Below are 15,968 nucleotides of genomic sequence, written 5' to 3'. Positions count from 1 at the left end.
CTCCCCACATTGATTCACCAAGTGTTTATTTTGTACCTTTTATGTATAACATGGCACTAGGCGCTAAGGGGCAGCCTCGTGTAGGAGAGAACCTGGTCAATAAAGGCCAGCCTAGAGTAACAACTGAGAAGATGGTACGCGGAGCACAGAGGAGAGAGGGCTCCACAGATGTGAGGACAGCTGACTGAAATCCCCCTTTGAAAAACATTTGTAATACTTATTTTCTTCTGATTATAAAAGCAATACACTTATTGTGGAAAACTTTAAAAACACAGCAATGTGTTAAAAGTTAAAATTGAAAATAAAAAAATTAAACATTTTTGGAATGAAAAACATTAAATTAAAAAAATTTTTAAATTGACTTTTTTTGAAATTAAAATTTCTCTTCTCTCAGATCCTATAGAAAACCAGTGCTATTATTTTTGCTTGTTTCTCTGATTTTTCCCCCTACATTTATCTGTGCATCTCTCTGTCATTATGTTTCCTCTCCCTCTCTCTCTCTATCTCTCCTTCCACCCACCTACCTGTAGACCTGCCATCTTCCTAGCTTTTGATCTGGAACATATCATTTTTCTGAACAGATTTGGAGGCATGCTGCATATAGAGTTTTATGCTCCTCTTGATTCTGTTGAGATGATACTGTGCACATTTCCCATATCATTAAATATTTCCCACAGAAATGAGGAGGAAGAAGCCTTTCCCAGCAAGGCTGGGGGAGAAAGAGCAGCGTGCGTAAATGCAGGAGGGAGAGAAACCATTTGATGTGTTGGAGGAAGTACAAACCATTCACCATGCAGGCTGCAGGGGTGGGAGAGGAGCTAAGGCTGATATTAAATACTGAGCTCTCGAGCCCCCGAGCTGATGTTGAGCTAGATCCAGCCAGAACTAGAAGGAACGTGAAATGAGGAGATGAGGGGAACAGTTGTACCTTTTACCCCCTGGGGACCGCCAAGGGTGGGATCAATGACAGAGTCGTGATCACCATGGTTATCTTGCCTCCACAGAATTGTCCGAAGCTGGACCCCACCGATGCCAGTGCCACCTCACTCTTTCAGAAAGACCCTCCAGCCAATGTCCAGTTCTTCCAAGTGAGTATACATGATGGATGGCTAATATCACGGGCCCTTGCAGGGCATATCAGATGATGCTAACCATTGGTGAATGACCGACTCTGGTTGGACTCGAGGTACTCAAAGCTCCTTACTGCTTTGCATAAATATCCAGTGAAGAAAATGGGAATCATATTAATGTCGATGAAGCTTCCCCCTTCCCTCCTTAAATTTCTCTCTTGGGATTACTCTCATCTTCACCTGCTCTTTAAAGAAAAAGAAAAAAATTTTTTTTCCATTTTGTCTTTTCTGGTACCTCCGTGGGGCTAATGTGCAAAAGCCAGGCGTTCTCCTGAACGTGTAAACAAAACAGAACAACAACTTTCTATCAACAGCAACTTTTTGAGAAGTACTAGATAAAGGATTAACTTTTCCTATAAACATTTTGGATTTTGTGGGCCATACAGTCTCTGTTGCAACTCCTCAACTTTGTCATTGTAGCCTAAAAGCAGCCAGAGGTAATACATAAAAGAACATGTGTGTACCAATAAAGCTTTATTTATAAAAGCAGCCCGTGGGCCAGATTTGACCCACAGGCCACAATTTGTGGACCCCTGCACTAGAGTAGGGTGGTCCAAAGTGTGAACTCTGGGGCCTGACTGCCAGGATTTAAATCCAAACTCTGCCGTGTCATAACTATAACTTAGGACAGGTCACTTCCTCTCTGTACCTTTTGGGCAAGTTAAAGATGCCTACCTGCAAGTGTGCATAATGATGGCATCTCTGTCATAAGATGCATCTGAGGATTAAATGTATCAGTGCAAGTGAATAGCTTAGATAGCTCCTGGCATATATTAAACATTCAATAAAATATTAGCCATTATTATTATTACTTTGAAAAACACCAAACCAGAATTTTATTACAAATGCATTTTAGAACATTTTGCAAAGTACAAAAAGATATGAACAAGAAAACAAAAATCACCCAAGATCTTACCTCCAAGAGAGAATCATTCCATTTTTGTTTACTTCTTTCCATTTTTTCCTATGCATACATAGACGTGTACATACTACATTTATAACATGTATGTTTTTTTCCTACAGAATTCAAATGATCATACACACACACACACACACAATGTTTTATAGCCTGTTTCTACACCTCACATGAGCATTCTTTCCTTCTCATTAAAATTCTTCAAAAGTGTGTCTTAACAGTTGCATACTATTCCGTTGCGTGCATATAACGGAATCTTTTTGCTCCATCCTCAATGAATGGACATAGAGGTTCCTCTTTAGTTATTTATTTTTTGTTCCTGTGTAGAGTGATGCTTTGAGTTCCTTTCTACTGTTCCTGTGCCCCTCCTGCTTCCTTCGTCCTCACTCCTCAGGTCTGCTTTGGCTTGAAGCTCTCCATACTTTCCCTGGGCCTGTAGGGAAACATCGTCCTCTGCAGCTCGGCTTGACTGGTGACCATGTTGTTCCAGGAGGTGCCCGAGGGTCAGTCAGAGGAGGACATGGTGGGCCGGCCCCTGCCCCACCTGGCCGCTGCCATGCAGGCTTCTGGGGAGGCTGTGTACTGTGACGACATCCCTCGCTACGAGAATGAGCTGTCCCTCCGGCTGGTCACCAGCACCAAGGCCCATGCCAAGATCACGTGAGTATAGGAAATATTCTCGTCGGGCGGGTGGGGAGGGCCCTGGGAGGCTCATCCAGGGCCTTCCGGTCTGGAGAGGAACATGGGGACTCTTCTTAAAGCCAGCCTGAGGAGGAGCCGGAGGCTTCAGGAGCTCAGTGGTGCCTGGGAGGGCGAGGGGATGACATTGGAGGTGTAGGTAGGGGCCCGATGAGGGAAGCCTTGGATGCTGAACCGGGAGATTACACGTGGCCTGAAAAGCAGTGAGGAGCTTTTACCAGGAACAGGTTAGATCTGCACTTTGATGTTGGGCTAAACTTCAATGCAGAATTTCAGGAGGACTTGAGTCAGTATTAAGGGGAAGAGCATGGCCTTAGAGATTGTGTCCCTGCTCCGGTGCTTTGCCACCAAGATGCTGGCCTGCATGCTTAAGCTCTCAGTTTCCCCATTCATAATAGGATGTTTTCATGAGGGTCAGTGATGGAGTCCACAAAGGACCTAGCAGAGAATAGTCACTTGTACCTGTTTGTTGAACTCGGAGAACCCAAATGACAAGAATGGCCACCTCTATGATAATAACAATAATATACAATGCTCATAGGGCACTTAATATTTGCTGCCGCTTGGTTTAAAGCATTTTCCATATATTGGCACATTTACTCCCCTCAGCAGCCCTATCGGCAGGTCCCGTTATCCCCATGTTCCCGATGAGGAGACAGGCACAAACACGGTCAGTGACTTGCCCCATGTCCCAGAGTCAGCGGCAAAGCCAGAGTTTGAAAGCGTGCAGCACTGGCCGGTGGGTGTTCAGGCCAGAGGCTGACTGTGATTTGCGTGTGGGCGTTAGACACATAGGCTGCGGAACGAGGAAACCCTCCTTGGGTCCCACCCCTGCAGGGATTAGCAACCCAGTCTCCTCGTCACTGGTTTTTCCTCTGCTGCTCCCAGCCACCTGGAGACAGGCTCTGGGGATGGTAACATGGACACAGATAAACAGATAAGTAAACCCCTCCATGTCTCTGAGGAAAAAAAAAAGTTTAAGAAGATATGGTTGCCTGCTATAGGGTAAATTCATTTGCCTTTGTCCTTGTCTTGAGCGCATACTGACCTCACTGATCACAATCCACATTGTCTATGTTCAGAGAACTTGGCCCCACTGGAGCGATGTGTGAATGAATATAGTAAGAGGACAGGAGACTCTGTAGCAACTGCAAATATCCGGGCTTTCCCGGCTGTGTGCACGTGGAGGGCAGTGAGGTGTAGCGGAAGTGGACCTGGCTTGGGCTTTTTTGTAACCTAACCTTATGCCTAACCCCGGCAATGCTGCTCTCTGGCTGGGTGACTTTGGACAAGCCACTCAATTTCCCCGAGCTGAGGTTCCCCAAATGTAACCTGGGAATAATGACAATGACTTTCTGGGGGCTGTGATGTGGCTTGCCCGTTTGGAAGTTGGTTGGTACTCATAATAGTTTCCGTACTTTTCTCTGAGGTGCCTCTGTGCTATTTCCCCATGGGGGCCCAGGCCAGAGTGAGCAGTATATAGTTGTGACTGTTATAAGTGATGCAGTCTCCAGGCATTCTCCCTCTCAAGCCTGCTGAGGGCTGGGGTGCCCTGCCGTTCTGGGATAGCTCCACGAAGGTGGGGAGAGAAATTTGGCTGTGTGACGATGTTCAGGGCCATTCGATCAGTGGTGCAGCAAGGGCCCCAACGTGCTGATTCGGTGTGGGAATTAGCTGTGATGTGGGTTTGAGCTGGAGCTTTCAAGAGTCAGTGCTACTCACTGTGATTCAGTTCCCTCGTAGAGGGTCCCTGGGGGTGGGCTGTCCTGTTTGGTTCCCTCGTAGAGGGTCCCTGGGGGTGGGCTGTCCTGTTTGGTTCCCTCGTAGAGGGTCCATGGGGGTCTTGTTCGCCTTCCATCCCCCACAGCACTCAGCATGATGGCCTTCACAGGGGAAGCATTCAATCAGCATTTGCAGAATAGGATAGGTTAGGATAAGACAGGATATAGAATATAGGATGGGATAGAATAGAATAGAATAGAATAGAATAGAATAGAATAGAATAGAAGTGGAGAAAGGAGGAGTCCGAGTGGAGGAAAAACCATCAGTGTGAGGATAGAGGTATCCAGTGGGGTGGTAGGTCTTTTGCTCTGGTTTCCTGCCTGGGCCCCTCACTGTGCTCATTCTTGCAGGTCCATAGATATTTCAGAAGCTCAGAAGGTGCCAGGGTTCGTTCGCTTTATCTCTGCTGAGGATGTTCCTGGAAGTAATAAAACGGGAATTTTTAATGACGAAACAGTCTTTGCAAAGGATGAGGTAGGTCTTGGATTTTTTTAGATATGAAGTTAGTGGAATGAATGCTTGAGTTTTAATTTATGCTCATGCCTCCAAATCCCTAATCTTGAAAAGATTCCATATTTTCACATACTGCGGCTGGCATCCAATTGGCCAGGATGCAGGACAATCGGTAAAGGGACGGAGTCTGTCTGGTGGCACTTTAAACTTCACTTAGTGTTTACTTGTTTCTTTAACTGATGGTTGCTAATTGCACATAGTAGGATGAGTCCCAGCCAAAGTGACATTAAAACAAAACTGGTGATTGTTTTTGAACTACCCGTTATGTTCTTAAGGGTATGATGTTAAGTTCCTTTATTAAAGAAAATAAAAATATGGCAAACAAACTAACCAGAATAGAAATCACAATACCATCACTATGTATGTTGATAATTCACTTATATGAAAGTTCATCTATTTATATACGGAGCTCTGCCCCACACACACACACACACACACACACACACACACACACACACACACACACACACGCTTTCCAAACATTCAAGATGGCGGCTATGAAAAACCATATACTTCTAGGATAGTTCTCAGACAGTCACTTTACGATTCCAATACAGATCAAATGCAAATTGGAGATGAGTAGGTGTTGCTGAAGGGCAAATTCACTTTATTATTAAGGTACAAGTGAAGGAGAGCAATCAAAAACTACAACCATGAGACACAAGAACTCCATCTGACAGAAGAACAAATTACTTTTACAAACTTCAAGAGGCTGTAAGACCACTGCTAGCATTATGGGTAGTGAGAATCAGCCAGGTAAACCATCACAGCCCTAATCAATTAAGTCAACAACTTAACTGGGTCCTCAAGAGATAACAATCAGAGACCGTATGGGTTCCTAGTGTCAGAAACCTCATATTCCAAAATGATGAATTGGACAATTTTTTTTTTTTTTTTTTTTGGTTTATGTTTTGGGGGATGTTGGAAGAAAATTACCTGTGAAGGAACTGAATCATTAAGTAATGAGAAAATGACAATCCTTATTCTATAAATCTAACAAAAAACTGGTTTATGGGTCATCCAGTCTAAGAACCAGCATTTGGAAACTACTGCTTCTCGGCATCTAGATGAAATATAAGACACGAGTACTGCCTTTGAGAAGCTTTTGGTGTAAATCTGGAAACAAGATAAAAGAGAGTGGGGTGGCGGAAGAAAATGAAACTGGAAGCTGGCGCTAAGATTTAGTCTCGGTCTAGCAATGTGCCAAGGCAAGATTGTGAGCTTGGTTCTGGGTCTGCATCTCTTCCCCCTAAGAACAAGGGTGTTGGAGTGGATCTGAGTCAACAGAGAGACTTTGTGCTGCCATACCTCCCGTTCTGCTGCTCACGACATGACTAATCAATTGCCACATTTTATCCTGGGCAACTTCTCAACAAGCTGCCAATAGTAAATCATCAGAATTGGTCTTTGAGATGAAGTGAGTTTGCCATCCTGATACTAGCGATCTCCAAGTCCTATTCCAATTCCACTGATTCTAAACACTTATGAAGAAGCACAAAATCCCAAATAGTAGGACAAAGACATGAAAAGACTCCAGGGCATTCCTGAAGGGTACCTTAAGGAAACCGTGGGGGCAAAGACTTCGTTTGCCTTTTGAAAAATCCGAAATAATTTGCTTCGTGAGGAACACGTGGTACTCTTTAACAGTCTGGCTCTGTTCCCAGGTGACCTGTGTTGGGCACATCATTGGTGCTGTGGTCACTGACACCCCAGAACATGCACAGAGAGCTGCTCAAGGGGTGAAAATCACCTACGAAGAACTTCCAGCCATTATCACAATTGAGGTAACTGAGAAAGGGCCACATGGAAAGGGGTGAGCTCCCTGTCCCCAGAGGCCCCTTTATTGGGATCCTTTAGGGAGGATTTTTAAATCTCTTCTAGTCCCAGGATTGTGTGGTCTTCTGAAACCTTCCCCATCATGGTCCCAGACTCAGTCTACTAGTGGCCAAACTAGGTTCCTCCTTCCCAATGCCAGCTCCCATTGGTTCCCTAAGGGACTCTACTTTTCCTCAAGATTCAAGGTTGTCCACCTATCTCTGAGGAAATGGAGGAATGCGACCCCCTGGGCCACACACAAGCTTACTTTAAGTCTGTGTAAGACATTTGTAGAGATGTCTGTGTGAGAAGAGAGAGGGAGTTCCAGCAGGTTCTCTTCCCAGGTCGAAAACGACCTTCCTTCTCCTCTGAAAATCCACTCACTGAAGCTTCTTTCTGGTCCTCAGGATGCTATAAAAAACAACTCCTTTCATGGGTCTGAGCTGAAGATGGGGAAAGGAGACCTCATGAAGGGATTTTCGGAGGCAGACAATATTGTTTCAGGTACAGCGGGTACCATGGGGTCCCAGGCACGAGCTGGCCCTGGTTTACGAATTAAATTCAAGGGCTGGACCTTGAGTCCTGGAGCAGGGAAGTGAATTTTTACCAGAAGAGTCCTTCTGACATTTGTAACCAAATAGTAGACAGTTGGCAGGGAAAGACCCTCTGTCATCTTCATCTCTGCCCTCCAGTCTCTAGGCTAGATTAGACCTAAGGGATTCTCGGGAGCTGGTGGTGTGTCGAATTCAGAAGACTGTCCAGGGAAGGTAGCGGCCACAGATCCTGGCCCCCACTGTGGGCCTGCAGGCAGTCCTCACCCATCCGCAGCCGGGGCTCTCCCCTCCCCCCTCCTCCCCTACCCCCACACCGTGGAGTTAGGCCCCCAGCTCCCACGCAGCGCAGGGCTGCCGACCAGACCCCTGCTGGAATTTTCACCTACACGGTCCCTCGTGCACTGCTAAGTCTCTGCTGAGCCAGCTTTCCAGTTGGCCGGATACCTTCAGTTTCAGAAGATGCTCTCATTTTCAGCTTTTCAGTCACATCTGTTAATTCCTTCTTTATCTTTTCCAAAATTTTACAATAATAGTTTAAAAGTCTTTAATTTCTGCCGTGAAAGAAAGCGTCATGCCTGATGCATTTTGGTATCATTCTGGTTTCTTTGTTGGGGTGGGGGATTCGGCTCCCAGATGGCTAAGGCTTTGAGATCCTTTCCACCCATGTTGGGAACCTGGAGGTGACCTGTGAGCGGTTGGTTCCTGCCCAGGGCCCAGGGCGGGCGTGCTCTCCTTGAGGAAACTCAGGATCACTGTGGGGGTCTTGCTCCCCCAGGCGAGGTGCACATTGGTGGCCAAGAGCACTTTTACCTGGAGACTCACTGCACCATCGCTGTCCCGAAAGGCGAGCAGGGGGAGATGGAGCTCTTTGTGTCTACACAGAACACCATGAAGACCCAGGTACGTGTCCTGTGGGTCAGCTCCGGGGCCCGGGGAGGACACTGGGGAGTGTGGCAGACTAGGCATGGCAGTGTGGGACATGGGGAAAGGGAGATCTGGGCTGGGCCAGAAGGGGATTTGAGGGTCTGGAGTGCTGGATCCCAACACTACCAGCTCAACGGCTGCCTGGGGATGTGGGGGTAGGGGGAGCTTCTGGAATCAAGGAAAGTCTCCATATTCACAGTAGTAATTAGGCTCATGGATGCTCAGGCCTGAAGTAAGTCCAGATGGTACCTTCAGTGCAAGTAATTTTCCTTTTGTCCACAGAGCTTTGTTGCAAAAATGTTGGGGGTTCCAGAAAACCGGATTTTGGTCCGAGTGAAGAGAATCGGAGGAGGCTTTGGAGGGAAAGAGACCCGGAGCACTGTGGTATCCACAGCAGTGGCCCTGGCTGCATACAAGTGAGTCCTCCCTGCCAGTTCCTGGGAAGGAGAATAAGGCTGCCTCTGCCAGGAAGGCTTCCTGGATTTCCCCCTTTAAGAAGTAGATTCCCCTTGCTTTGGATTTTCCCAGCCTTCTGTTTTTAGAACTCTTGGGCATTGGGATGAGGGTAATACCCTGTTTCTTTGTGTTCCACGCATGGATCCATGCCTCGTCTTCCCAATGTGGCTGTCAGGGCCCTGCGGGGTCAGGACACACCTCACATTCTGCTATTCCCTGCCTTGTCCAGCACGGTGCCTAGACAGCTAGACATCGAGGCAGCCGCGCACAGGACTGCGTGTGCCAGGTGGAAAGAGAATTGTCCCGTGCTGTTTTCATCCCTGGGACCGACAAGAATGGGCCATTGCAGAGGCTCCCGGGGCTCTAACCCTCTGACGCCTCCCTCAGGACTGGCCGCCCTGTGCGCTGCATGCTGGATCGTGATGAGGACATGCTGATAACTGGCGGCAGACATCCCTTCTTGGCCAAATACAAGGTTCCAGATGTCGGCAGCTATGCCGGGGATGGGAGGGACAGTGCCATCTCCCTGGGAAAGCTGGGGATGAAGGTCCAGGGATCCTGGGACATACTCTTAACGTTTTTCATGACTACCTGTAGAAATTCAAAGAAGAAATAGCCACGAGAAAAATTCAAATTGGCCAACAGCAACCTAGAGGGGTGATGCTGGCTGGCCACCTCCCAAGTGGTGTCCCAGCGTGGTGTCTGTACCTTTTGTGAATTTGCTCTGGTCCATATCTGGTCTTCGTCCACTCAGGCTGAGAAGCATGACTTTTCAGCAGCCCTGGGGTAAATCCATCCTGCAGAATGTCCTAATGTTCATGTGTTCATTGCCTGATGTAAAAACCAGAACGACTGCTTAGGGCTTCGTAATTTACAATGAGAAGTGAAACTGCCCCAGGGCCTGGAACAGGCCCAAGTTGTTCGGGTGGGCACCTGCCCCATCAGACCGTGTATGGCTGGTCACTGCCAGTTCCTCTGTGGGACGGTTCCTTTTCTGGGTCCCTGTGGATCACCATGCATCCTGCCCCTCTAAACACCAGTATAACCTGCCAAATCCCAGTCTGAGAGTCCTTCTCTCCATGAGCTGGCGTTGAACATCTCCGCTTAGACCTCTTCTGATTTTGTTTCATGATTGAACTCCCCCAAAGGGATCATATTTCCCTTATTCCCAAATTCATGTGGACCCAAAGAAAGGAACTTGGTCTCCTGAGTCCCAGTTCCTCACTTATGGAATGGCCTGTAAAGTTTGTTCTGATGGCCACATAAGATCAGGGATGTGAAAGCACATTCATGCTTGTTTGGGGGTAACTTGGTGTCTGTTGGCCAAATGCCGTAAGGCATGTCTCCAGTATCTTTCTCAGCTTTTCTGCTCCGCCCTCCCCTCTCCGCCTCCTCACTCCCTCTCACACAACCAGAAGCCAGGAGTAGGTAGGAGGAAGGAGGAGTGTGGGGAAAAGGTGTGTCCAGGGTTGAGGAGCCATGGAATGTCCCCGGAGAGATGTTAGTTCCTCTCTGCTTCACCTGTTAAGCTCTGGTGACCTCGTTTTCATGGTGTGATGCCTTATTCTATCTGCTTCCTCCAGGTAGCATAGGTGGCGGGGGGGGATGGCTCGGGTTAGCAGAGGAAGGGCACTGGTGAGAAACCCCTCTCCTCATCAGGTTGGCTTCATGAAGGATGGGAAGGTGGTGGCTTTGAAGGTGGAGCACTACAGCAACGCGGGGAACACCATGGATCTCTCCCAGAGTGTAAGTACGAGGCACCCTTGCATCCCAGTGGGGGGGGGCGGGTGGTGACTGGGAGGTCAAGGGCGGGCCGCACATCCATCCTGGCACGGGCCTCCTCAGTTCCTGCCTGTTACTGTGGTGGTAGCCTCCCCACTGGTCCCCACCCTCAGGTTCTCCACCCTTGGCTCATCTCTAAAGCACAAAGATAATCATATTACTTTCCTGATTGGAAACCCATCCTGCTTTTCAAGATACTTTGCCAAACAAGCAAAGTTAGTTACAAAACTTGATGCATAGTCTGGTGATATTCCATGTGTGTGTGTATAAAATTAACATATGCCTCTATTATATATATACATATATATATATAATGATATGCATGGAAGATTCCAAAAGAACATACACTAAACAGTGATTGGGTGGGACAAAGGGGGGCACTCACTGTCATTTCCTATATAACACGTTTTTGTGATGTTTGAATTTTAAGTAATGAATTGAATTTCTTCTTTTTTTTTAGTAACGGTTTCATTGAAGTATAGTTTACATACCATAAAATTCACCCGTTTGAAGTATATAATTTAACGGTTTTTAGTAAATTTAAAGAGTCATGCAACCATTATCATGATCTAGTTTTCAAACATTGTCATCACTCCAAAGTGATCTCTTGCAGTTGCTCCTGTTCCCACCCCCACCCAAACCCAGGCCTAGACACCCACCAGTCTACTTTCTGTCTTTATAGATTTTCCTCTTGTAGTTGATTCGTATAAACAGACTCATATACTATGTAATTTTTTATGTCTGGCTTTTCATCTCAGATTAATGTTTTTAGGTTCATCCATGTTATAGTATGCATTAGTCCTTCATTCTTTTCTGTTGATAATATTTCATCATATGGATAGACCATATTTTGTTTTCCATTCACCACTTGAGCATTTGAGTTGTTCCCAGTGTTTAGCCTTTATGGATAATGCTACTCTGAATATTCTCCTATTTGAGTCTTTTTTTTTTTTTTAAAGATTGTATTTATTCATTTGAGAGTGTGAGAGAGAAAGCACAAGCCGGGGGCAGAGAGAGAGAAGCAGGCTCCCTGCTGAGCTGGGAGCCTGACGTCGGGCTAGCCTGACGTCGGGCTCGATCCCAGGATCCTGGGACCATGACCCGAGCAGAAGGCAGATGCTCAACCAACTGAGCCACCCAGGCACCCCTCCTATGAGTCTTATGTAGACATGTATTTTTATTAATTTTGAAAGTTAACAGTTACCTTTGTGATACTACTTTTTATAATTTTTTAAAAATCTTAATTTTATAACCATATTAGTTATATATGCATAGATTCTTCTTGTAAAAATAAGTCACATTTAAGGAAAAACAGAAGTTCCCATGAATCCGCACCCCCTGTGCCTCTCTTCTTTGCTAGGGGCTAACTGGCTCAATTAGAAAACTTCACACTTCGGATCTAGTGTGAAAACATCTCAAAAAAAAGAAACACATTTTGCATTCTCACCATTTGCAACACATGCCTCTTGGTGTTGTAGGAAAAATCAGGTTGAAAAAGATAGAGTGCTTGTCCCCAAAGATCTTAGAAGCTTTTAAATTCAATCCAGCAAACATTTATTGAGTGCCTAGAGTGGCAACATAAAGAAGAATATACGGCATTGTTTCTGCCCTCAGGAAGTTCACAGTGTGGTGGGGGAGACAGATAATAAAAGACAAAATGAAATAGAAGTACAAGTTGATAGAGTGCTAAGGGAAAGCAAAAGTGGAATTAATTGAGACATACTAAAAGCATCTAGGATGACTAAGACTGAAATAACCAAAGACACAAAAAACAGCCTGTGGGAAAGAGAGTCTATACACCGGGAAGTAAACCAAACCCCAAATGAAACAAAAAAATAAAAGCTGCCATTGGTCTCATCAGAGAGATGAATTGTTATACCTTCAAGAAAGAATAGGGTGCCATAAAAATGGAACAGAGAATAAAAATGAACTCTGGTGAATTAAAACTCTGAAAGCAGAAGGGTTGGAAGAAACTTGAGCAAATCTCCCCAAGTAAAGACAAAAAATACAGAAAAATAGGAGAGAAGATACAACAAAATTCCAGGACTCGTCCAGGAGCTCCAAATAATCAAAGTTTCAGAGAGAAAGAATGGAAACATTATTAAGAGGAGGAAACTGTCAGGAAGTGACTCAGGAAATCCCCCCAAACTGATGGGCATACATTTTGAGATTAAAAGAGCCCGTCCGCTAACCAGCACAATGAAGGAAAATAGACCTATGCTAAGTTACATCATTGGTAACTTTGAGAAACCTGGGGATAAAGAAGATTTTACAATTTTCGGGAAGGAGAAAAGCAGAACTGTTTCCAAGAATTGGAAAGACATTGATTGGATTTGTTAATGCTGGAGAGGTAGGATGTGCCAGTAAAATGCCTTCAGAATGCTGAGGGAAACTGGAAAACCTATTTCCAACCGAGATCCTATATACAGTCTGGGATGAATGTGAGAGGAAGAGCCCAAGGTAACAGCTGAACAGTGGGTTTAATGGGCTGCCCGTTGACATTGGAGTCGACCAGAAGGCTCCAGGAACAATTTATTTAAAAAGATAAGGCTGCTAGAAAGTCTAAAGTGTTCAAACATCTTGAGAACAGATTTCTAGCACTGGGGAGAACTTTAAGTTGATTTAGTAGTAACTGCATAGAAACGAAGAAAATTAAAAAGTAAAGATAATTGCTAACTCCGGGGGGGGGGGGGGGAGAAATGTTATCAAGAAAGAGAGAAGTAATCATAGTATAACTATGTGGTTCAGCTGTCAGTAATGTTTACGGATGATATCAAACTGACTATTGATCAGATCCAAATAGAACTATATGGGGAAGTCGGGGGACAGGAAGGTGATGTGTTTTCAGGGAAAGGGGATTAGGTGGGAATGAAATCCCCCTTTTCTGTAACAAGAAAACAATCTAAGCATCTACAACTGAAAACGTCAAGAAGTTTCAGTGTAAGGCATTATTTAGAGATGTGGAAGTTAATGGAAAGAGCTGCTAAAGAATGAGCTAGGAGAACTGTAAGTGGAGTAGAAAGAAGGAAAGTGGGGGTTGCTGTTTTGCATAACACAAACTTACAGAAGTATTTGACTCTTGAAACTGTTTGCCCTACAACTCTAATGGGAACATGAACTACTTTAAAATTAATTCATAAGATCACCGTTTTTTTTTTTTTTAATTTTTTTTTTGGAAGAGGCAAGTGATCGATCCTAACTGGAGAGTCTGGGAAGAGCTTCCCCAGGGAGGAGCTGAATGAGGATGTTAGGTAGTAGGTGGGTAAGGTGAGGAGAGGCATACCAGGTAAGAGGAGCATACCTATCGTCAGAGGATAAAGAATACACTGGGGGAAGGAATACATAAAGAGTCTTGAATTCCATGCTGAAAGACATACAGACTTCATTCCAAAGAGAATAAGGGGCATTTTTAAGCAAGTGGTTGAGCTGAAATGACCTTATATTTTCGTTTGAGGAGTAGGTTAGAGGATGGAGAGACACAGAGGCTGGGAGCGCAGTCAGGAGTCCTGGGTTGCATACCAGGGAAGAAGTAACTTGAGCCTGAGGGGCCAAGTGGGGCTGGGAAAGACAAAGAGGGTGCAGCCCTTGAAGTCCCTTTTTTGAGGAGCCAATGACATCGGCACACTCTTCTCTCCCATTTTGGTTTCTTCTGCTCCAGATAATGGAACGAGCCCTATTCCACATGGACAACTGTTACAAAATCCCCAACATCCTGGGCACTGGGCGGCTCTGCAAGACCAACCTGCCCTCCAACACAGCCTTCCGGGGCTTTGGGGGGCCCCAGGGGATGCTCATTGCCGAGTATTGGATGAGTGAAGTCGCTCTGACCTGTGGGCTGCCTGCAGAGGAAGTGAGTCAGCCGGGAGTTTGGTGGCGTGGGTCAGAGTGGGTGGGTTAACCTACTTTGAGGGGACAGTGGCCTTGTGTCTTGGGCATCTCCCAGGTGGGCAGAGGAGAGGCAGGTGCTGTGGAGGGGGTCAGAAGCTTAACTTGAGGTTGTATCCCTTCATCCCTTGCCACCAGCGAGCCCTCAGTGTCTCTCTCTCTCCTTGCAAAGGTGCGGAGGAAAAACCTGTATAAGGAAGGGGACCTGACACACTTCAACCAGAAGCTTGAGGCGTTCACCTTGTCCAGGTGCTGGGATGAATGCCTCGAAAGCTCTCAGTATCATGCCCGGAGGAGTGAGATTGACAAGTTCAATGAGTAAGCACGGGGCGGGGAGGAGTCCAGTGTTCTGGTGCTCTCTCAGGTCTCCTATTCTGCAGCCTCTTTGCTGAACTCAGAATACCAGGCTAAGAATTTAACAGATAACTCGCGGGAGTGCTGAGTGCTGCCCCTTTTGTAGCCATCTCTTTAAGATCCTGAAATGGAAGCCGATAGGCTTCCAGCCTGCCCTCAGCATCCTAGCCTATCAGTATGGTTCGTCTTTACGCATTTGTCCACCTTAGGGGCACACCGGCCCAGAACTCAGGACACCACAGTTATACATCTGCCTCTGACATGAATCTATAAATGTGACCTTGCCGTCACTCCATCAACTTGGGCCTCAGTTTCAACATCTGCTAAATGGGGATAATTATACTGGCTCTGTTTCCTCACTGACTTACCCAGAAAACCAAATAGAAAGCACCGAGAAGGTGTTACCAGTATCATCACTGAGCCACAGTTCATCCCTGGGACAGTCACAGTCTGAGATCACCAGGGCACCCTGACCCCATCTGAACTCCTCTCTGCGAGGAAGTGACAATACTTTGAAGTCCAGACTCTCAGGGGTGGGCCCTGCTTCAGCTGCACGGAAGGACCCAGAACCCAAATCCGACTTTTCTCATTTGGTTTACCTAATTGGGGCACAACTCAGTTATGATAAGTACTATGTGGGCAGCTCCAAGGATGCCTTGTTCCAATTTTGCAAAGATGTTGTCTGAAACTATGAGCTGACACAAACATGATAGAGAAGGTTCTATGAGAATCTTCCTTTTACTCCAGGGAGAATTGTTGGAAGAAGAGAGGATTGTGCATCATTCCTACCAAGTTTGGAATAAGCTTCAGTGTTCCTTTTCTGAACCAGGTAATTACTTTATATAATTTTGTCCCTCTCCACTGGGCTGGGGCCCCATTTCCCCTCTGTCTGCAGTATGGCAAGGGAAGGGCCATTGTCCCTGGTAACAGGGCTGAGTGGAAGGGCTGTCTGCCAACTCCCCAAATGAAGTTGAGCTTGTATATTCCTGTTTGTCCAGAATGTCACAGATCAGTGAGGGCAGCATGGGACTCAGAGATCTGGGGTCAACTTCTAGTTCTTACTCTTCCTAGTTATAGGGCCACGGACAGCTACTCTGCCTTTCTGATCCTGTGGCCTCATCCACAGAGTGAACACAAAGACATTTATTTGACCTCCTT

At 46.1% G+C, this 15,968-nt stretch overlaps 1 protein-coding gene across 1 annotated transcript in view; it reads left to right on the top strand.

Annotated features, from left to right (window-relative positions):
* The window catches only part of XDH (xanthine dehydrogenase), a 59,089-nt gene that overhangs the window by 30,025 nt on the left and 13,096 nt on the right, over window positions 1-15,968 (top strand). The window contains exons 16-27 of the mRNA XM_027620817.2: window positions 1,005-1,088; window positions 2,537-2,706; window positions 4,878-5,001; window positions 6,705-6,824; window positions 7,263-7,359; window positions 8,185-8,309; window positions 8,616-8,749; window positions 9,177-9,264; window positions 10,449-10,535; window positions 14,230-14,421; window positions 14,629-14,774; window positions 15,558-15,639. Coding sequence (XP_027476618.1) covers window positions 1,005-1,088; window positions 2,537-2,706; window positions 4,878-5,001; window positions 6,705-6,824; window positions 7,263-7,359; window positions 8,185-8,309; window positions 8,616-8,749; window positions 9,177-9,264; window positions 10,449-10,535; window positions 14,230-14,421; window positions 14,629-14,774; window positions 15,558-15,639 — 1,449 coding nt within the window. The remainder of the gene's footprint in view (window positions 1-1,004; window positions 1,089-2,536; window positions 2,707-4,877; window positions 5,002-6,704; window positions 6,825-7,262; window positions 7,360-8,184; window positions 8,310-8,615; window positions 8,750-9,176; window positions 9,265-10,448; window positions 10,536-14,229; window positions 14,422-14,628; window positions 14,775-15,557; window positions 15,640-15,968) is intronic.

The sequence above is a fragment of the Zalophus californianus genome, chromosome 8, assembly GCF_009762305.2.
Source record: "Zalophus californianus isolate mZalCal1 chromosome 8, mZalCal1.pri.v2, whole genome shotgun sequence".
Taxonomy (NCBI): domain Eukaryota; kingdom Metazoa; phylum Chordata; class Mammalia; order Carnivora; family Otariidae; genus Zalophus; species Zalophus californianus.
The sequence above is the reverse complement of the archived record's forward strand: the minus strand, read 5'-3'. Positions and strand labels throughout refer to the sequence as shown.